Source organism: Oncorhynchus clarkii, unplaced genomic scaffold (assembly GCF_045791955.1).
Source record: "Oncorhynchus clarkii lewisi isolate Uvic-CL-2024 unplaced genomic scaffold, UVic_Ocla_1.0 unplaced_contig_3791_pilon_pilon, whole genome shotgun sequence".
In the NCBI taxonomy this organism is placed as follows: Eukaryota; Metazoa; Chordata; class Actinopteri; order Salmoniformes; family Salmonidae; genus Oncorhynchus; species Oncorhynchus clarkii.
The window spans coordinates 5,001-26,669 of NW_027258515.1; the positions used below are offsets into that span (position 1 = coordinate 5,001).

Here is a 21,669-nt window from a genome sequence, read left to right on the forward strand (position 1 = left end):
ACAGGTCTATGAGGAGTTTGTACGCCGCAGCGTCGAGAGTGCCAAGAGTATCGTCATAGGAGACCCCCTGGACCCACGTACATCACACGGACCACAGGTGTCTCTTCTCTCCTCTCCCCCTCTCTTCTCTCTTCTCTCCTCTCCCCCTCTCTTCTCTCTTCTCTCCTCTCCCCCTCTCTTCTATCTTCTCTCCTCTCCCCCTCTCTTCTCTCTTCTCTCCTCTCCCCCTCTCTTCTCTCTTCTCTCTTCTCTCCTCTCCCCCTCTCTTCTCTCTTCTCTCCTCCTCTCCCCCCTCTCTTCTCTTTTCTCTCCTCCTCTCTTCTCTCTTCTCTCTTCTCTCCTCTCCCCCTCTCTTCTCTCTTCTCTCCTCTCCCCCTCTCTTCTCTCTTCTCTCCTCTCCCCCTCTCTTCTCTCTTCTCTCCTCCTCTCCCCCCTCTCTTCTCTTTTCTCTCCTCCTCTCTTCTCTCTTCTCTTCTCTCTTCTCTCTTCTCCCCCTCTCTTCTCTCTTCTCTCCTCTCCCCCTCTCTTCTCTCTTCTCTCTTCTCTCCTCTCCCCCTCTCTTCTCTTTTCTCTCCTCCTCTCCCCCTCTTCTCCTTTCTCTCCTCCTCTCCCCCTCTTCTCTTTTCTCTCCTCCTCTCCCCCTCTTGTCTCTTTTCTCTCCTCCCCTCCCCCCTTCTCTTTTCTATCCTCCTCTCCCCCTCTCGTCTCTTTTCTCTCCTCCTCTCCCTCTTCTCGTCTCTTTTCTCTCCTCCTCTCCCCCTCTCTTCTCTTTTCTCTCCTCCTCTCCCCCTCTCTTCTCTTTTCTCTCCTCCTCTCCCTCTTCTTGTCTCTTTTCTCTCCTCCTCTCCCCCCCTCTTCTCTCTTCTCTCCTCCTCTCCCCCTCTCTTCTCTTTTCTCTCCTCCTCTCCCTCTCTTTTCTCTCCTCCTCTCCCCCTCTTATCTCTTTTCTCTCCTCCTCTCCCCCCTCTTCTCTTTTCTCTCCTCCTCTCCCCCTCTCTTCTCTTTTCTCTCCTCCTCTCCCCCTCTCTTCTCTTTTCTCTCCTCCTCTCCCTCTCTTCTCTTTTCTCTCATCCTCTCCCTCTTCTCGTCTCTTTTCTCTCCTCCTCTCCCCCTCTCTTCTCTTTTCTCTCCTCCTCTCCCCCTCTCTTCTCTTTTCTCTCCTCCTCTCCCTCTTCTCGTCTCTTTTCTCTCCTCCTCTCCCCCCTCTTCTCTCTTCTCTCCTCCTCTCCCCCTCTCTTCTCTTTTCTCTCCTCCTCTCCCTCTCTTCTCTTTTCTCTCCTCCTCTCCCTCTCTTCTCTTTTCTCTCCTCCTCTCCCCCTCTCTTCTCTTTTCTCTCCTCCTCTCCCTCTTCTCGTCTCTTTTCTCTCCTCCTCTCCCCCCCTCTTCTCTCTTCTCTCCTCCTCTCCCTCTCTTCTCTTTTCTCTCCTCCTCTCCCTCTCTTCTCTTTTCTCTCCTCCTCTCCCCCTCTTATCTCCTTTCTCTCCTCCTCTCCCCCTCTTGTCTCTTTTCTCTCCTCCTCTCCCCCTCTCTTCTCTTTTCTCTCCTCCTCTCCCCCTCTCTTCTCTCTTCTCTCCTCCTCTCCCCCCTCTCTTCTCTTTTCTCTCCTCCTCTCCCTCTCTTCTCTTTTCTCTCCTCCTCTCCCCCTCTTATCTCCTTTCTCTCCTCCTCTCCCCCTCTCTTCTCTTTTCTCTCCTCCTCTCCCCCATCTTCTCTTTTCTCTCCTCCTCTCCCCCTCTCTTCTCTTTTCTCCCCTCCTCTCCACTTCTCTTCTCTCTTCTCTCCTCCTCTCCCCCTCTCTTATCTTTTCTCTCCTCCTCTCCCCCCTCTCTTCTCTCTTCTCTCCTCCTCTCCCCCTCTTGTCTCTTTTCTCTCCTCCTCTCCCCCTCTCTTCTCTTTTCTCTCCTCCTCTCCCCCTCTTGTCTCTTTTCTCTCCTCCTCTCCCCCTCTCTTCTCTTTTCTCTCCTCCTCTCCCCCTCTTGTCTCTTTTCTCTCCTCCTCTCCCACCTCTCGTCTCTCTTCTCTCCTCCTCTCCCCCTCTCGTCTCTTTTCTCTCCTCCTCTCCCCCTCTCGTCTCTTTTCTCTCCTCCTCTCCCCCTCTTGTCTCTTTTCTCTCTTCCTCTCCCCCTCTCGTCTCTTTTCTCTCTTCCTCTCCCCCTCTCGTCTCTTTTCTCTCCTCCTCTCCCCCTCTCGTCTCCTTTCTCTCCTCCTCTCCCCCTCTCGTCTCTTTTCTCTCCTCCTCTCCCTCTCTCGTCTCTTTTCTCTCCTCCTCTCCCCCCTCTCTTCTCTTCTCTTTATTTTCTTCTGGCGCCTCTCAGACAGGTGTTTGGATAGCAGAGCAGATACAGTTTGTCAGAAAGTCTCCACTGACACAGAGCAAGCCGTCCAAACTCCACAACCCTTAGTCATTGTGCCTGTGATACCGCCAGTAGAAATAAATCTCAAATTTGTCAACTTACAGCAAAATGCTCAAATATGGGGCAACAGACAGTATACAGTATTCAATACCAGTACCAGATCAATGTGGAGCTATATACAGGAAGTACCAGTACCAGATCAATGTGCTACTATATACAGGAAGTACCAGTACCAGATCAATGTGGAGCTATATACAGGAAGTACCAGTACCAGATCAATGTGCTACTATATACAGGAAGTACCAGTACCAGATCAATGTGGAGCTATATACAGGAAGTACCAGTACCAGATCAATGTGCTACTATATACAAGAAGTACCAGTACCAGATCAATGTGGAGCTATATACAGGAAGTACCAGTACCAGATCAATGTGGAGCTATATACAGGAAGTACCAGTACCAGATCAATGTGGAGCTATATACAGGGAGTACCAGTACCAGATCAATGTGGAGCTATATACAGGGAGTAGCAGATCAATGTGAGGCTATATACAAGGAGTACCAGTAGAGGTAGATATGTACATAAAGGCAGGGTAAAGTGACTAGGCATCAGGATAGATAATAAGAGTAAAATTAAGAACAGAGTAACTGCAGCATGTGTATACATGTGTATATATTGTCTAGTGAGTGTGTATATAGTGTATATATAGTCTAGTGAGTGTGTATATATAGTCTAGTGAGTGTGTATATATAGTCTAGTGAGTGTGTATATAGTGTGTATATATAGTCTAGTGAGTGTGTATATATTGTCTAGTGAGTGTGTATATATAGTCTAGTGAGTGTGTATATATAGTCTAGTGAGTGTGTATATATAGTCTAGTGAGTGTGTATATATAGTCTAGTGAGTGTGTATATATAGTCTAGTGAGTGTGTATATAGTGTGTATATATAGTCTAGTGAGTGTGAATATATAGTCTAGTGAGTGTGTATATAGTGTGTATATATAGTCTAGTGAGTGTGTATACGGTGTGTATATATAGTCTAGTGAGTGTGTATATATAGTCTAGTGAGTGTGTATACGGTGTGTATATATAGACTAGTGAGTGTGTATATATAGTCTAGTGAGTGTGTATACGGTGTGTATATATAGACTAGTGAGTGTGTATATATAGTCTAGTGAGTGTGTATATATAGTCTAGTGAGTGTGTATATAGTGTGTATATATAGTCTAGTGAGTGTGTATATATAGTCTAGTGAGTGTGTATATATAGTCTAGTGAGTGTGTATATAGTGTGTATATATTGTCTAGTGAGTGTGTATATATAGTCTAGTGAGTGTGTATATATAGTCTAGTGAGTGTGTATATATAGTCTAGTGAGTGTGTATATATAGTCTAGTGAGTGTGTATATATATAGTCTAGTGAGTGTGTATATATAGTCTAGTGAGTGTGTATATGGTGTGTATATATAGTCTAGTGAGTGTGTATATATAGTCTAGTGAGTGTGTATATGGTGTGTATATATAGTCTAGTGAGTGTGTATATAGTGTGTGTATATATAGTCTAGTGAGTGTGTATATAGTGTGTATATATAGTCTAGTGAGTGTGTATACTGTGTGTATATATAGTCTAGTGAGTGTGTATATATAGTCTAGTGAGTGTGTATATAAAGTCTAGTGAGTGTGTATATATAGTCTAGTGAGTGTGTATACGGTGTGTGTATATAGTCTAGTGAGTGTGTATACATGTGTATATATAGTCTAGTAAGTGTGTATATAAAGTCAAGTGAGTGTGCATATGGTCAGTGCAAGACAGAGTCTTGCAGATAGTTTGGGAACCATTAGTTGACTATTTAGCAGTCTGGCTATTCAGCAATGTTATGGTTTTGGGGTAGAAGCTGCCTTGGAGCCGATTGGTCCGAGAGCCGACGTTCGGGTACCGTTTGCCGGATGGTAGCAGAGTGAACAGTCTATGGCTTGGGTGGTTGGAGTCTTTGGTAATTATTCACGATTAGATCAGTTCCCAACTTTGGACCAAATCCTACAGATGTAGGAGCTTCATTTGAGCCAGTTTGCTACGGCAGGAAAATAATCCTGCAGCAACAGGAAATGTGAATTATTATGTGGATTTGGTTAATGGACATTTTTGTAGGGGGTTGATACATTTTTCGTAAGGGCAAATCAAGTCTGACATTTCTAAGTGGAAATTACAAACTTTAGAAGCCTTTTTAAAACTCCAAAAGTTAGCATTTCCTGTGGTGCAGGAAAATTCTCAGTAACAAAAAAGTGATCAAATGAAGATCCTATATCTGTAACTTGAGAGCTCTGTGCTTAGCTCAGATATTCATGTAAGTCATGCAGTGAAGTCAATCAAATATTATATTAAGTTAACCGTGCAGGCCACAATTTAGGATTCAGTCCTTTACTTTTAGTCTACAGCTGACAGCATGAGAAGATGTGGGACAGTTACAGAACGTATCCTTCAGGTCTTGTCTGACAGAAACGTAGTTTCCATTACGCCGGTGGTTATCAACGTAGGCTATCAGTATGGGTTCACTAAAGATCACTTGTGGTGGGAGCAGAAAATCTCCCATTATTTTTCTAGCTGTTCTTTCTTTTGCTCCTGTGCCAACTTTGGATGTGTGTAAATGAATACTCCCTTTATAGCCATTACTTTACCTTTTGTGTAATGACATCACCCTGCCTGCCTCCAACTCCCTCCCTCCCTCCCTCCCTCCCTCCCTCCCTCCCTCCCTCCCTCCCTCCCTCCCTCCCTCCCTCCCTCCCTCCCTCCCTCTCTCCCTCATCTCCTCTCATCTCCTATCTTCCCCTGTTCCTCCAGATTGACCAGAAGCAGTTTGATAAGATACTGGAGTTGATTGACAGCGGGAAGAAAGAGGGAGCCAAACTGGAGTGTGGGGGCGTGGCCATGGAGGACACAGGCCTCTACATCCAGCCCACCGTATTCTCCCATGTCAAGGACCACATGCGCATCGCCAAGGAAGAGGTGAGAGATCCAAATTCTGATCTATGGTCAGTTTTGTGATTTTCTTGTCAGATGGTTAAGGTTAGGATTGGGGGATGATGCTTCCGTCCACCCAACGCTGCCTGAAGAAGACTCTAACAGTCGAAACCTGTCCTGATATTAATTATAAACTGGGTGGTTTGAGTCCTGAATGTTGATTGACTGACAGCCGTGGTACTGTATATCAGACCGTATACCACGGGTATGACAAAATATTAATTTTTACTGCTCTGATTACATTGTTAACCAGTTTATAGTAGCAATAAGGCACCTCAGGTGTTTGTGAGATATGGCCAATATACTACGGCTAAGGGCTGTATCGAGGCACTCCGCGTTGCTTCGTGTGTAAGAACAGCCCTTAGCCGTGGTATATATACCACACTCCCTCTGACCTTATTGCTTAAATATACCACAGGCAGATCATTCTGTTCTCTGTATATAATACCTGTAAATAGTCACCTGAACTTTTTCTGCATCGTACTGTGTCTTTGTTCTGTGATTGGAGGAAGGAAAGCTGATCCTAGATCTGTGATCTGTGTCTATGGGAAACTTCTACCCAGAGCTAGGGGTTTCTGATGTTGGCTTTACAGTGATTTCATTCATAAAAATGAGAACGCCACCACTGGTCCAGGCAGTTTTGTTGTATACCACTGCCATCTTCTGGTGGTGTGGTTGAAGTGCAGGTTCAGACAACTGTATATCTATGGTTCAAACAAGGTCATAGTCATGGAGATGGATGGAGGGCGCTTCTTTACATCTGTGGCATAATGGCTTCTGTGACAGCATGGCCAGCGCCATGTAGATCTTTCTCCAATTGAAAGCAGTCAATTTATTCTTGTTTTTCTTCTATGAGTCGGTAGACAAACTGAAAGTGTGTATACTGCCACCTAGTGTGTGTTTTCTAAACAGGCATAAAGCCAAAGTTGGTGATTTAATGCCGCCTGCCATTCATTGGCTGATCCCTCCTGCTGACCTGGATAGAATTCTGCCATCCTTCCTTAACCCATAGAAAGGTCCACCCAATTGACTACTTTAAAATGGTAAAAGTGCTCAATGGATCTGCCCATGCTAATACTGGCTTTGTGGTATTAGAGCTGTCTATCCAAGTCTATGGTCATGGTAAAGCAGGATCATATCATAGAAATACATAGAGGACTCTAGTGGCCAAAAGCCGTTTTAGCATGGGCAGAGCTATTGAGGACTTTCACCATTTTTATGTAGTCAATTGGGTGGGACTTCCTATTTGTTAAGGAATGATCACATAATTCCATCCAGGTCATCAGGAGGGATCAGTAAATTAATTATAATCGTGAACAAACATTCCATTACTATAGGTGGCAGTAAATTGCCAACCTTGGCTTTTTATCTGTTCAAACAACACACTGCAGGTGAAAAGATGTCGCCGAAGAACATGGCGGACGTTTTATATTCTCCCAACCAATTGTGATATTTATAGCCTCGTTATTGTTATTCTTATTGTGTTACTTTTTATTCTTATTTTTTACTTTAGTCTATTGGGTAAATATTGTCTTAACTATTCTTGAACTGCACTGTTGGTTGAGGGCTTGTAAGTAAGCATTTCACGGTAAGGTCTACACTTGTTGTATTCGGCGCATGTGACAAATAAAGTTTGATTTGATTGGATTTGATGTAAGTAGCCTTTTAGTTTGTTTACCAACTCATCAAATTAGTAGCAGAAGAAAATGTACTACTTAAAAATGGAGATGGCATCAATGGCACTACCCATGCCCCCACATGCCCCCACATGCCCCCACAGACCAATTGTGGCACATGCAATGTTACATCCTATACATATCTCTATGGGTTGTATTCACTAGACACCAAACGGAAGAAAATGGACTGACACAGGGAGGAACCTGAACCTGTCAAATAACAAACGCTTGTGTTTTTTATTATTAATACCACCCAAGGCTGTTCTGATTGGTGCTGATTGATCCTACAGACATGTATTTGGACACAACACAACATTGACATGGTTCAGCAGTGAAGTCATTGCATTTTTTTATATAACATTTTCTTCACATTATTCATCAAATCCAAGTCAATCTAAATTGGGCGTTGAACTGACATCTGTGGCCTGTGAGGCTTTGCTTTATCCTTATCCTGCTGATCATGGCCTGTTTGATTACATAACAAACCTACCTGTCTCTCCTCCTTGAGGTAATCACTGATCCAACAAACTGATAGGTGTAAGCAATTACCAATTACCAGCCATGTCACATCAGGGATTTCTTCAAAGGAGGGCAGTAGGAAGGATGCATTTGAACAGGGCATGTAATCTTCTCCATGACCCCATCCAGATCTTCGGCCCGGTCCAGTGTATATTCCGATTCAAGAGCCAGCAGGAGGCCATAGAGAGAGCCAACAGTACGGAGTACGGCTTGGCTTCTGCCGTGTTCACACGCAATCTGGACCGGGCTCTCTCTGTGTCTGCCGCCCTGGAGACTGGCACCGTCTGGTAGGTTACTGTTAACTCCTGAACAATGGTACCTTGCTAGTATCACTACATATGACTACAGCAACAACTATTAGCTGCTACTATTCCCATCCTAACAATTCAATACTAGTACTAATATCCAAAATAGTGTAAGGATGAGAACTGGATGCTAGTGATTGATTAGTAATGTCTGACAAGTTCCTATAAATACTGTAGGTTAGTCCCATAGAGATAGATAGAGCACTCATCTTTGTATCTGTTACAGAATGGCAGGCACCATTGAGGCTATCTTCATTTTAAAGTAGTGAATTTGGTTCTTTCCGATTGGCTGAACCCTCCTGATGACCCGGTTGGACATGACTCCAACAGGGTCACCAGGAGGGATCAGCCAATGAAGTTGGAATTTGCATACCAGTTGACTACATTAAAATGGTGGAAGCCCTCAATGGCGCTTCCCATGCTAATGTGGCCTCTATGCCACTAGAGGCCTCTATAATTCTCTATGGTTAGTCCTCTCTCCTGCAGACAGACTAGTTGACATAAGGACTTGTTACTACTACTACCACTACTACTACTACTAATAATAATAATATTACTGCTACCACTTCTACTACTATTACTACTGTTACCATTGGCCCAAAGCCAACCACTACTACTACCACTACTACTACTAATAATAATAATAATATTACTGCTACCACTTCTACTACTATTACTACTGTTACCATTGGCCCAAAGCCAACCACTACTACTACCACTACTACTACTACTAATAATAATAATATTACTGCTACCACTTCTACTACTATTACTACTGTTACCATTGGCCCAAAGCCAACCACTACTACTACCACTACTACTACTACTACTAATAATAATAATATTACTGCTACCACTTCTACTACTATTACTACTGTTACCATTGGCCCAAAGCCAACCACTACTACTACCACTACTACTACTAATAATAATAATAATATTACTGCTACCACTTCTACTACTATTACTACTGTTACCATTGGCCCAAAGCCAACCACTACTACTACCACTACTACTACTACTAATAATAATAATATTACTGCTACCACTTCTACTACTATTACTACTGTTACCATTGGCCCAAAGCCAACCACTACTACTACCACTACTACTACTACTAATAATAATAATATTACTGCTACCACTTCTACTACTATTACTACTGTTACCATTGGCCCAAAGCCAACCACTACCAACCACTACTACTACCACTACTACTACTACTACTAATAATAATATTACTGCTACCACTTCTACTACTATTACTACTGTTACCATTGGCCCAAAGCCAACCACTACTACTACCACTACTACTACTACTAATAATAATAATATTACTGCTACCACTTCTACTACTATTACTACTGTTACCATTGGCCCAAAGCCAACCACTACTACTACCACTACTACTACTACTACTAATAATAATAATATTACTGCTACCACTTCTACTACTATTACTACTGTTACCATTGGCCCAAAGCCAACCACTACTACTACCACTACTACTACTACTACTAATAATAATATTACTGCTACCACTTCTACTACTATTACTACTGTTACCATTGGCCCAAAGCCAACCACTACTACTACCACTACTACTACTACTAATAATAATAATATTACTGCTACCACTTCTACTACTATTACTACTGTTACCATTGGCCCAAAGCCAACCACTACTACTACCACTACTACTACTACTAATAATAATAATATTACTGCTACCACTTCTACTACTATTACTACTGTTACCATTGGCCCAAAGCCAACCACTACTACTACCACTACTACTACTACTACTAATAATAATATTACTGCTACCACTTCTACTACTATTACTACTGTTACCATTGGCCCAAAGCCAACCACTACTACTACCACTACTACTACTACTAATAATAATAATATTACTGCTACCACTTCTACTACTATTACTACTGTTACCATTGGCCCAAAGCCAACCACTACTACTACCACTACTACTACTACTACTAATAATAATAATATTACTGCTACCACTTCTACTACTATTACTACTGTTACCATTGGCCCAAAGCCAACCACTACTACTACCACTACTACTACTACTACTAATAATAATATTACTGCTACCACTTCTACTACTATTACTACTGTTACCATTGGCCCAAAGCCAACCACTACTACTACCACTACTACTACTACTAATAATAATAATATTACTGCTACCACTTCTACTACTATTACTACTGTTACCATTGGCCCAAAGCCAACCACTACTACTACAACTACTACTACTACTAATAATAATAATATTACTGCTACCACTTCTACTACTATTACTACTGTTACCATTGGCCCAAAGCCAACCACTACTACTACCACTACTACTACTAATAATAATAATAATATTACTGCTACCACTTCTACTACTATTACTACTGTTACCATTGGCCCAAAGCCAACCACTACTACTACCACTACTACTACTACTACTAATAATAATATTACTGCTACCACTTCTACTACTATTACTACTGTTACCATTGGCCCAAAGCCAACCACTACTACTACCACTACTACTACTAATAATAATAATAATATTACTGCTACCACTTCTACTACTATTACTACTGTTACCATTGGCCCAAAGCCAACCACTACTCCTTACCATTACTACTTTATTATTAATTTACTCCATGTGCTGCTAACTACTACTTTCTACAGTACAACTTCTATTAGCATTTTACCCATGTACTCCCTAGTCCCTCTGACTCCGTATCCCCTACTTATACCTCTTCATGTGAGAAAGCAGCTGTAGCTGCACCTTGTGGCCACAAGATAGAGCCGGGTAGATAGGTAGGTATCCCAGACGAAGCTCCTCTGTGTGGCAGTGAGAGAAGGACAAGGAGTGGGAGAGAAAAAGGAATAAATATTTTTATTTCACCTTTATTTAACCAGGTAGGCTAGTTGAGAACAAGTTCTCATTTACAACTGCGACCTGGCCAAGATAAAGCATAGCAATTCGACACATACAACAAGACAGAATTACACATGGAATAAACAAAACATACAGTCAATAATACAGTAGAAAAAAAGAACAAAGTCTATATACAGTGAGTGCAAATGAGGTAAGATAAGGGAGTTAAGGCAATAAATAGGCCACGGTGGCGAAGTAATTACAATATAGCAATTAAACACTGGAATGGTAGATGTGCAGAAGATGAATGTGCAAGTAGAGATACTGGGGTGCAAAGGAGCAAGATAAATAAATAAATAAATACAGTATGGGGATGAGGTAGATAGATGGGCTGTTTACAGATGGGCTATGTACAAGTGCAGTGATCTGTGAGCTGCTCTGACAGCTGGTGCTTAAAGCTAGTGAGGGAGATATGAGTCTCCAGCTTCAGTGATTTTTGCAGTTCGTTCCAGTCATTGGCAGCAGAGAACTGGAAGGAAAGGTGACCAAAGGAGGAATTGACTTTGGGGGTGACCAGTGAGATATACCTGCTGGAGCGCGTGCTACGAGTAGGTGCTGCTATGGTGACCAGTGAGCTGAGATAAGGCGGGGCTTTACCTAGCAGAGACTTGTAGATAGCCTGTAGCCAGTGGGTTTGGCGACGAGTATGAAGCGAGGGCCAACCAACGAGAGCGTACAGGTCGCAGTGGTGGGTAGTATATGGGGCTTTGGTGACAAAACGGATGGCACTGTGATAGACTGCATCCAATTTGTTGAGTAGAGTGTTGGAGGCTATTTTATAGATGACATCGCCGAAGTCGAGTATCGGTAGGATGGTCAGTTTTACGAGGGTATGTTTGGCAGCATGAGTGAAGGATGCTTTGTTGCGATATAGGAAGCCGATTCTAGATTTAATTTTGGATTGGAGATGCTTAATGTGAGTCTGGAAGGGCAGTGATCGATTGAATAGCATGCATTTAGTTTTACTTGCATATAAGAGCAGTTGGGGGCCATGGAAGGAGAGTTGTATGGCATTGAAGATCGTCTGGAGGTTCGTTAACACAGTACCCAAAGAGGGGCCAGAAGTATACAGAATGGTGTTGTCTGCGTAGAGGTGGATCAGAGAATCACCAGCAGCAAGAGTGACATCATTGATGTACACTGAGAAGAGTCGGCACGAGAATTGAACCCTGTGTCTCCCCCATAGAGACTGCCAGAGGTCCGGACAACAGGCCTTGTGATTTGACACACTGAACTCTATCAGAGAAGTAGTTGGTGAACCAGGCGAGGCAATCATTTGAGAAACCAAGGCTGTCGAGTCTGCCATGCCAATGTGGTGATTGACAGAGTCGAAAGCCTTGGCCAGGTTGATGAATACGGCTGCACAGTAATGTCTCTTATCGATGGCGGTTATGATATCGTTTAGGACCTTGAGTGTGGCTGAGGTGCACCTATGACCAGCATAGCGAAGAAGGTACGGTGGGATTTGAAATGGTTGGTAATCTGTTTGTTAACTTGGCTTTCGAAGACCTTAGAAAGACAGGGTAGGATAGATATAGGTCTGTAGCAGTTTGGGTCTAGATTGTCACCCCCTTTGAAGAGGGGGATGACCGCGGCAGCTTTCCAATCTTTGGGAATCTCAGACGATACAAAAGATAGTTTGAACAGGCTAGTAATAGGGGTTGCAACAATTTCGGCAGATAATTTTAGAAAGAGAGGGTCCAGATTGTCTAGCCCGGCTGATTTGTAGGGGTCCAGATTTTACAGCTCTTTCAGAACATCAGCTATCTGGATTTGGGTGAAGGAGAAATGGTGGGGGCTTGGGCGGGTTGCTGTGGAGGGTGCCGGGCAGTTGGCCGGGGTAGGGGTAGCCAGGTGGAAAGCATGGCCAGCTGTAGAGAAATGCTTATTGAAATTCTCAATTATAGTGGATTTATTGGTGGTAACAGTGTTTCCTAACCTCAGAGCAGTGGGCAGCTGGGAGGAGGTGCTCTTATTCTCCATGGACTTTACAGTGTCCCAGAACTGTTTTGAGTTTGTACTACAGGATGCAAATTTCTGTTTGAAAAAGCTAGCCTTAGCTTTCCTAACTGCCTGTGTATATTTGTTCCTAACTTCCGTGAAAAGTTGCATATCACGGGGGCTATTCGATGCTAATGCAGAACGCCACAGGATGTTTTTGTGCTGGTCAAGGGCAGACAGGTCTGGAGTGAACCAAGGACTTTATCTATTCCTGGTTCTAAATATTTTGAATGGAGCATGCTTATTTAAGATGGTGAGGAAGGCACTTTTTAAAGAATAGCCAGACATCCTCTACTGATGGGATGAGTTCAATGTCATTCCAGGATACCCCGGCCAGGTCGATTAGCAAGGCCTGCTCGCAGATGTGTTTTAGGGAGCGTTTGACAGTGATGAGGGGTGGTTGTTTGATCGCAGACCCATTACGGATGCAGGCAATGAGGCAGTGATCGCTGAGATCTTGATTGAAAACAGCAGAGGTGTATTTGGAGGGCGAGTTAGTTAGGATGATATCTATTAGGGTGCCGGTGTTTACGGATTTGGGGTTGTACCTGGTAGGTTCATTTATAATTTGTGTAAGATTGAGGGCAACAAGCTTAGATTGTAGGATGGCCGGGGTGTTAAGCATGTCCCAGTTTAGGTCACCTAGTAGCACGAGTTCAGAAGATAGATGGGGGGGGGAAATCAATTCACATATGGTGTCAAGGGCACAGCTGGAGGCAGAGGGTGGTCTATAGCAAGCGGCAACGGTGAGAGACTTGTTTCTGGAAAGGTGAGTTTTTAGAAGTAGAAGCTCGAATTGTTTGGGTACAGACCTGGATAGTAAGACAGAACTCTGCAGGCTATCTTTGCAGTAGATTGCAACACCACCCCCTTTGGCAGTTCTATCTTGGCGGAAAATGTTATAGTTAGGAATGGAGATTTCAGGGTTTTTGGTAGTTTTCCTAAGCCAGGATTCAAACATGGCTAAGACACCCGGGTTGGCAGAGTGTGCTAAAGCAGTGAGTAAAACAAACTAAGGGGGTAGGCTTCTAATGGTAACATGCATGAAACCAAGGCTTTTACGGTTACAGAAGTCAAGAAATGAGACCACCTGGGGAGTGGGAGTGGAGCTAGGCACTGCAGGACCTGGATTAACCTCTCCATCACCAGAGGAACAGAGCAGAAGTAGGATAAGGTTACAGCTGAAGGCTATACGAACTGGCTGTCTAGCATGTTCGGAACAGAGAGTAAAAGGAGCAGGTTTCTGGGCAAGATAGCATAGATTCAAGGCATAGTGTACAGACAAAGGTAAGGTAGGATGTGAGTACATTGGAGGTAAACCTAGGCATTGAGTAATGATGAGAGAGATATAGACTCTAGAGACGTTAAAAACCAGGTGATGTCATTGCATATGTAGGAGGTGGAACAACATGGTTGGTTAAGGCATATTGAGCAGGGCTAGAGGCTCTACAGTGAAATAAGACAGTAATCACTAACCAGGACAGTAATGGACGAGGCATATTGATATTAGAGAGAGGCATACATAGCCAAGTGAACATATGGGTCCAGTGAGTGGTTGGGCTTCTACTCCCGTACCGGCAGTAGAAGGGGTCCAGATATTGTAGCCCAGGAGTGGGCTTCGGTGGTAGCCCAGGAGCCCTAGCCGGGCTAGCTTCAGGCTAATTTGTGCTTGCTCCGGGATGGAAACGCTAGCCAGGAGTAGTCACCCGTGATTGCGATTAGCTTGTTGCGAAGATCCAGATGAAAAGGTTCAGAGTTTGCGGAAGGAATCCGGGGATGCTATGTCCGTTATGCTCTCTCTCTCTCACTCTCTCTCACTTTCTGTCTCTCTCTCTCTCTCAGGGTAAACTGCTATAACGCCCTCCATGCCCAGGCACCATTCGGAGGATACAAAATGTCAGGCAATGGACGAGAGCTGTAAGTCACTTCTCTTCAACACTATGTGTGATGAAAGGGTTTACTAGTTTGTTTACCCACACATTTTGCACATTTTTAACACAATGTGAATGATTAGAACAATACAAATTATTTAGTATTTATTAACCTTTGTATTTTGATTCCTCAGGGGTGAGTATGCATTGGCAGAGTACTCTGAGGTGAAAGCTGTGACCATCAAACTGACTGAGGCACTGTGAGGGACACAGGAGAGACCACAAACCACTACTAGAGCCCAGCCCAGCACTACTCTGTCATCAACTCAGGCTGTGTCCCAACACTCTGAAGCCACTCCCTTTCATCATCTTCTTGTCTCCTTTCATTTATCACCTTTGGTCATAAAGAGTTTGATTTGTGCGTGTGCTGTGCTCAAATCCTATTCAACACCTATTTCACCTATCACTCAAAGTCATAAGGTGTAAAAGCCAAGGAAAGGACACCATTGAAGGGTGTTGGGACACTGGAGTGGCTTGAAGTGGCTTTCTTTCCTTGGCAAATTAAAGGAAACAAGGAGAGGTGGCCAATCTGGAAGTGAATTGGGACGCAGCCAAACCCTATTAGCGTTTCAGACCCTCCCACAGCTCTATTGCTCCAGGGGTGTATTCATAGGAACCAATTGGAAGCAAATGGGACGAAATGGGAGGGACCTACCTGAATTTGTCCAATAGAAATTGCTACGGTTCGCAACACTTTACACTAATGAATACACCCCAGCCCTTTACAATACCACAGCACTTCAGAGCTTCACTAATAATAACAAATAAAAAAATGTGTTTCTTAATTTGGGGTTTTCTGATATGAATGTTCTTCTCTCATTTTGAGGAGCATTTTCTCCCTTTTCAAATGGTGGAATGAATTTTAATTCCCGTTCCAAACAAGGTAATGTTTACCTCTATTTTTAACTTTCTAATGCCCAGAAGAAAGACCTGTTTTTAATCCACTACAATAACAATATATAGGTCTAGTACTGTACTAGCAAACCTTAACTGGCATTTTAACACTTTTAAACACTTTACATTGCATTGCATTTGGATCTGTGTACAATATCTTTCAGAGTTGCTCATCTATAAGGTCTTGACCAGCGTGGCAACATTCTGCTAACTTTACTACAATTCCCAGGTTTCACAGAAATACTGGTCAGATTCAGGGATTGATGGAAAACCTGGGAATTTTCTGAAAGTGAACAGAATTTTGCAGCACTAGTCTTGACTCCTGAGTACTGTTATTAACATATTGTTATGTCTTGGGTGACGATACCCCTGATGATTTTTGTATGCTTTGTGGTTTTATTGAACTAAATGTAGGAAGTTTTGCAAATGGTTTGATGTAATGTATTTCTTTGCAATACATATGGGGCTGGTTTCCCAAACTAAAACAACATTTCAATGGAGATTCTCATTTGAGATTTGTGTTTAATCCAAGCACTCGGGTTAATCTGTGTCTGGGAAACCGGAGCCTAATTCAATAAGGTAAAACATGGGGCTTGTGTCCTATTGGTGTTTTTAATGGTATAACAATGCTACTGAAAACTGCCATTATGTTGAAAATACAAGTTATTTGGACTCCAGTAATGTCTCCAATGGGAGGTAAACCATTCCTTGTCACAATATGCACCATATGTGAGATGTTACAATGTATAACAAACCACAAGGAAACAAGTCATTCTGTTTCTTTCATTTGCTAGACTCTCACTTTTTATATGGATATTTAAATACACATTTTAAATAAAATAAAATGGAATGTGTTTGTGATTCGTTTGGATTTTCATGTCATACAGATAAGATTGTAACACCTCTTGGAGAAAAGCAGTTTCTTGGAATATGTTTACCAGCAACTGCTAGTTAAAAAGGGAAAGTATTTTTTTTATTTAAATGAAGGATTCTGTCTGTCTATCCATTCTAATTTCCTTTTAGAAGTCATTGAGTGCTGCTGTATCAAATTCCATTACAGTCCAAGGCAAAATATACCACATTCATTGACAGTTCAGAATTATCACCAAGAAAACAGAAAATACAGAGTGAAACATGTACATTTTCCTAGACAAAGTTATCAAATAGCAGAAATGCTTTCAACTAGTTTGACCTCACTCACTCACTCTCACACACACACACACACACACAGGTTTTGCATGACATTAGTATGGATTGGCTGGCTTTAGGACCACTGCACTGTTGGTTAAGGGCTTGTAAGTAAGCAGTAGACTTGTTGTATTCGGCGCATGTGACAAATTTTGATTTGATTTGCTCCGCATTATGAATGCCCTGACTTTTGCAGAGGCCATATCACCTTAAATGCTGCACGGCCAATGCAGACATCGGATTGACCAGAGTGGCAGTTTGCTTTGCCAGTTAGTCCTTCTGTGTCACTTTCAGAAAGCAGAGACCGCACCAGTTTGCGTTGCCAATCAGCCGTTAAGGCAGTGAGCTGATTCATGCTTTGCCAGTCAGTCGTTAAGGCAGTGAGCTGATTCATGCTTTGCCAGTCAGTCGTTAAGGCAGTGAGCTGATTCATGCTTTGCCAGTCAGCCATTAAGGCAGTGAGCTGATTCATGCTTTGCCAGTCAGTCGTTAAGGCAGTGAGCTGATTCATGCTTTGCCAGTCAGTCGTTAAGGCAGTGAGCTGATTCATTTGATGTCAGCACTTTGAACTCGGCCTTGTAAACTTTGTTGTAATCCGATAGACTTTTTGATGACCATTTGAAACCAAAAGTTATTTTATTGCTAGAACAATAAAGGCTGTGATAGCTGTAGGTCTAATTGATATGTTCATTCATTTACCCAGTAGGCTAGAGCAATTTTGATTTCATGTATTGGTATGAAAATAAACACAGAGCATTTCCCCAAAATACACGTTTTTTGGCTTCAAATACAATAACAATGGTTGTCTTTTCTTACTATAGACCTATTTGATCATCATGCTCTGCCTGCATCTCTAATCCCCATCTGTAGCATACCTGTATCTGGTAGAATACATTAACACCTTTCTCTCTCCATCAGTCTTGCTTGTCCATCTTCCTCAATATTCCAACAGATCAATCTTTCTGTCAAAACGTCATTAAATATTGGTAAGTAATTTAGCTATGGTGTAGATGTAGGACTGTTTCTTTACTAATTACACAGACAGTGCCACTACTGCAATAATATCAGACAGAGAGAGACAAGCTGGCAGAGAGAGACAAGCTGGCCCGGGGGAAATGTGAGAGCCGCCCCTTTTGTAGGCTGCTATGTTGCAATCAATATTCTCGGTGCCGTCTTGTTTAAACAAAATGTTTCAATATTCTCCGAGCCACCTTGTTGATACAATGTTTCAATATTCTCCGAGCCACCTTGGTGATACAATGTTTCAATATTCTCCGAGCCACCTTGGTGATACAATGTTTCAATATTCTCCGAGCCACCTTGGTGATACAATGTTTCAATATTCTCCGAGCCACCTTGGTGATACAATGTTTCAATATTCTCCGAGCCACCTTGGTGATACAATGTTTCAATATTCTCCGAGCCACCTTGGTGATACAATGTTTCAATATTCTCCGAGCCACCTTGTTGATACAATGTTTCAATATTCTCCGAGCCACCTTGGTGATACAATGCTTCAATATTCGCAGAATGTTTCCTTCCCTGGTGAATAATGCAGACAGGCAAATGCTAAAATTAGCGGGAAGCGCATGAGCCAATGCCGGCGGGAAGCACAGGAGACACTGACACTGTCATAGTTCACTGTGTGCACCGGTCCACAAGGGTGGCTTCATATAGCCTATAGCAGGAGATTGGCAAACTTTTTCACGTGGAGTGCCAATTTACAATTGATCCTACCATTTCTAAAGATCTGCTTGATGATTTTCATAAGCATTGCAGGCTGCCTAACTGTGCCTCAAAAAAAGTCTAACTGCCAACAACTAACTAATTACAATGAACAGAAACATGTAATGTGTTGGTTCAGTGTTTCATGAGCTGAAATAAAATATCCCAGAAATGTTCCATATGCACAAAAAGCTTATTTCTCTCAAATTTGGTGCACAATTTGTTTACATCCCTGTTAGTGAGCATTTCCCCTTTGCCAAGATAAGCCATCCACCTGACAGGACTGGCATATCAAGAATATGGTTCAACCGCATGATCATTACACAGCTGCACCTTGTGCTGGGGACAATAAAAGGCCACTCTAAAATGTGCAGTTTTGTCACACAACACAATGCCACAAATGTCTCAAGTTTGGAGGGAGTGTGCAATTCGCATGCTGACTGCAACATTGTCCACCAGAGCTGTTGCCAGATAATTGAATGTTAATTTCTCTACCATAAGCCGCCTTCAACATCATTTTAGAGATTTTTGCAATACATCCAACTGGCCTCACAACCACAGACCATGTGTATGGCTTTGTGTGGGCGAGCAGTTTGCTGATGTCAACATTGTGAACAGAGTGCCCCATGGTGGCAGTGGGGTTATGGTATGGGCAGGAATAAGATACGGGACAACAAACACATTACATTTTATTGATTGCAACTTGACTGAACAGAGATTCCGTGACAAGATTCTGAGGCCCATTGTCGTGCCATTCATCCGCTGCCATCACCTCATGTTTCAGCATGATAATGCACAGCCCCATGTCGCAAGGATCTGTACACAATTCCTGGAACCTGAAAATGTCCCAGTTCTTCCATGGCCTGCATACTCACCAGACATGTCACCCATTAAGCATGTTTGGGATGCTCTGTATCAAAGTGTATGACAGCATGTTCCAGTTCCAGCCAATATCCAGCAACTTTGCTCAGCCATTGTAGAGGAGTGGGACAACATTCCATAGGCCACAATCAACAGCCTATTCAATGTGTTGCGCTGCATTAGGCAAACAGTGGTCACATCAGATACTGATTGGTTTTCTGATCCACTCCCTTATATTTTTAAAGATATCTGTGACCAACAGATGCATATCTGTATTCCCAGTCATGTGAAATCCATAATTGAGGGTCAAGTGAATGTATTTCAATTGACTGATTTCTTTATATGAACTGTAACTCGGTAAAATCTTGTAAATTGTTTCATGTTGCTTTTATATTTTTGTTCAGTATGTATAGTTGGCTAATAGACAGAGGCGCTGTCCATTCAGCACCATGCCACGGAGCTCCACTAAACCTACCTGTACCGAGACGCCGTCCATTCTGCGGTTCTGAATCACGGGCACGGATTTAACTCACTTTAAAAAGTCATGTGTAGATTTTCCTTTTGTATTTCGTGATTTTCGTCATTCTTTGGTCGAGTTTGTTTGTCTTCATGCGTCCTTGTCGATTGTAGGCCTGATGTAGGCTATTATACATTTGATTTCAATGCCTGTCTAGGATTTATCTGTCGTAGTTGGTATTAGTGGTCAGCTGTTTTATACCGTGGTTCCTTTCACCTTGATGTCCGCATTTGAAGTTGGGATGGTTGTGACTTGATAGCGTGTATTATGCATCTATTTCATGTTCACTGTTTGCGCGATTCCACAAGTAAATTAGTAAATTCATGATAAGGTTGAGTAGTGGTTGACATTGTAGCCTACACGCAGTTCCACATTCCTTTAAAACAAATATTGCAATGATAATTAATGCCTGGGGTAATTTGTATGAGTTTTAGCTGTTCTCCAAAATAGCATTTTAGAGTTGAAAAAGTAAGTATAAATGCAGTAAATGAGCTTCAACCATAGGTTTAGCAGAACTAATGCAACTAGTACAGTAGCATACAGTCATTGTACAGTAGGCTATTCCCATTTCCGGGTTATGAGACAGACAGCGTGGTAGGCAGCATCACAGGCTGGAAGTGTTTGGTTTGATGAAATCAGGAAGTTGACGTTTTTCCTTTGCAATCCGTGCTTGTGTGTGTTCCTTCGGCTATTTTGTCTTCGGTTAAACTTTCACTTGTGGATATACCGAAGTTTAGCCTGTTCAATGCTTTAGAAGCGCAAAATCAGTACCATTCGACAGTGCTTGAACACTGCGGACAATGCGGTGAGTAAATATTCCTTATCAACCACACTCATTAACGAGCAACAAGTGCGCACGTTTCGCAAACAAATGTGTCTACTTGCTGTCACTGGACGCACGTTTGGCACGTTTCAGAGTTTATAAGCCTAATAAAGTCAACTTGTTAAAGAATCAAGACCATGCACACAGTGTGTGGTTTTAAAGATGTGGCATGTGTAAACCAAAGTGAATTAACTGAAGTGTCGTGTGTGTTCAAGGCCGTAAGAAATAGTAACGTCTCTATTTTTATAGTTCTGGCTGTAGACTAGTGTGTGTTCAAGGCGGTCGGAAATAGTAACGTCTCTGTTTTTATAGTTCTGGCTGTAGACTAGTGTGTGTTCAAGGCCGTAAGAAATAGTAACGTCTCTATTTTTATAGTTCTGGCTGTAGACTAGTGTGTGTTCAAGGCCGTCAGAAATAGTAACGTCTCTGTTTTTATAGTTCTGGCTGTAGACTAGTGTGTGTTCAAGGCGGTCAGAAATAGTAACGTCTCTGTTTTTATAGTTCTGGCTGTAGACTAGTGTGTGTTCAAGGCCGCCAGAAATAGTAACGTCTCTGTTTTTATAGTTCTGGCTGTAGACTAGTGTGTGTTCAAGGCCGTCAGAAATAGTAACGTCTCTGTTTTTATAGTTCTGGCTGTAGACTAGTGTGTGTTCAAGGCGGTCAGAAATAGTAACGTCTCTGTTTTTATAGTTCTGGCTGTAGACTAGTGTGTGTTCAAGGCCGTCAGAAATAGTAACGTCTCTGTTTTTATAGTTCTGGCTGTAGACTAGTGTGTGTTCAAGGCCGTCAGAAATAGTAACGTCTCTGTTTTTATAGTTCTGGCTGTAGACTAGTGTGTGTTCAAGGCGGTCAGAAATAGTAACGTCTCTGTTTTTATAGTTCTGGCTGT

The 21,669-nt window shown here is 42.5% G+C and overlaps 2 protein-coding genes across 2 annotated transcripts in view; both read left to right on the forward strand.

Moving 5' to 3' along the window:
• LOC139397157 (retinaldehyde dehydrogenase 3-like) overlaps positions 1-16,520 on the forward strand; it is a 19,943-nt gene extending 3,423 nt beyond the window's left edge. The window contains exons 4-8 of the mRNA XM_071144030.1: positions 1-97; positions 5,196-5,360; positions 7,700-7,857; positions 14,684-14,758; positions 14,907-16,520. The exon at positions 1-97 is cut by the window's left edge and continues 88 nt beyond it. Coding sequence (XP_071000131.1) covers positions 1-97; positions 5,196-5,360; positions 7,700-7,857; positions 14,684-14,758; positions 14,907-14,976 — 565 coding nt within the window. The 3' untranslated portion in view covers positions 14,977-16,520. The remainder of the gene's footprint in view (positions 98-5,195; positions 5,361-7,699; positions 7,858-14,683; positions 14,759-14,906) is intronic.
• Positions 16,521-20,538: 4,018 nt separating this feature from the next.
• The window catches only part of LOC139397156 (leucine-rich repeat serine/threonine-protein kinase 1-like), a gene marked incomplete at its 3' end in the record, with an annotated part of 43,807 nt that continues 42,676 nt past the window's right edge, over positions 20,539-21,669 (forward strand). Inside the window, exon 1 of the mRNA XM_071144029.1 lies at positions 20,539-20,762. The remainder of the gene's footprint in view (positions 20,763-21,669) is intronic.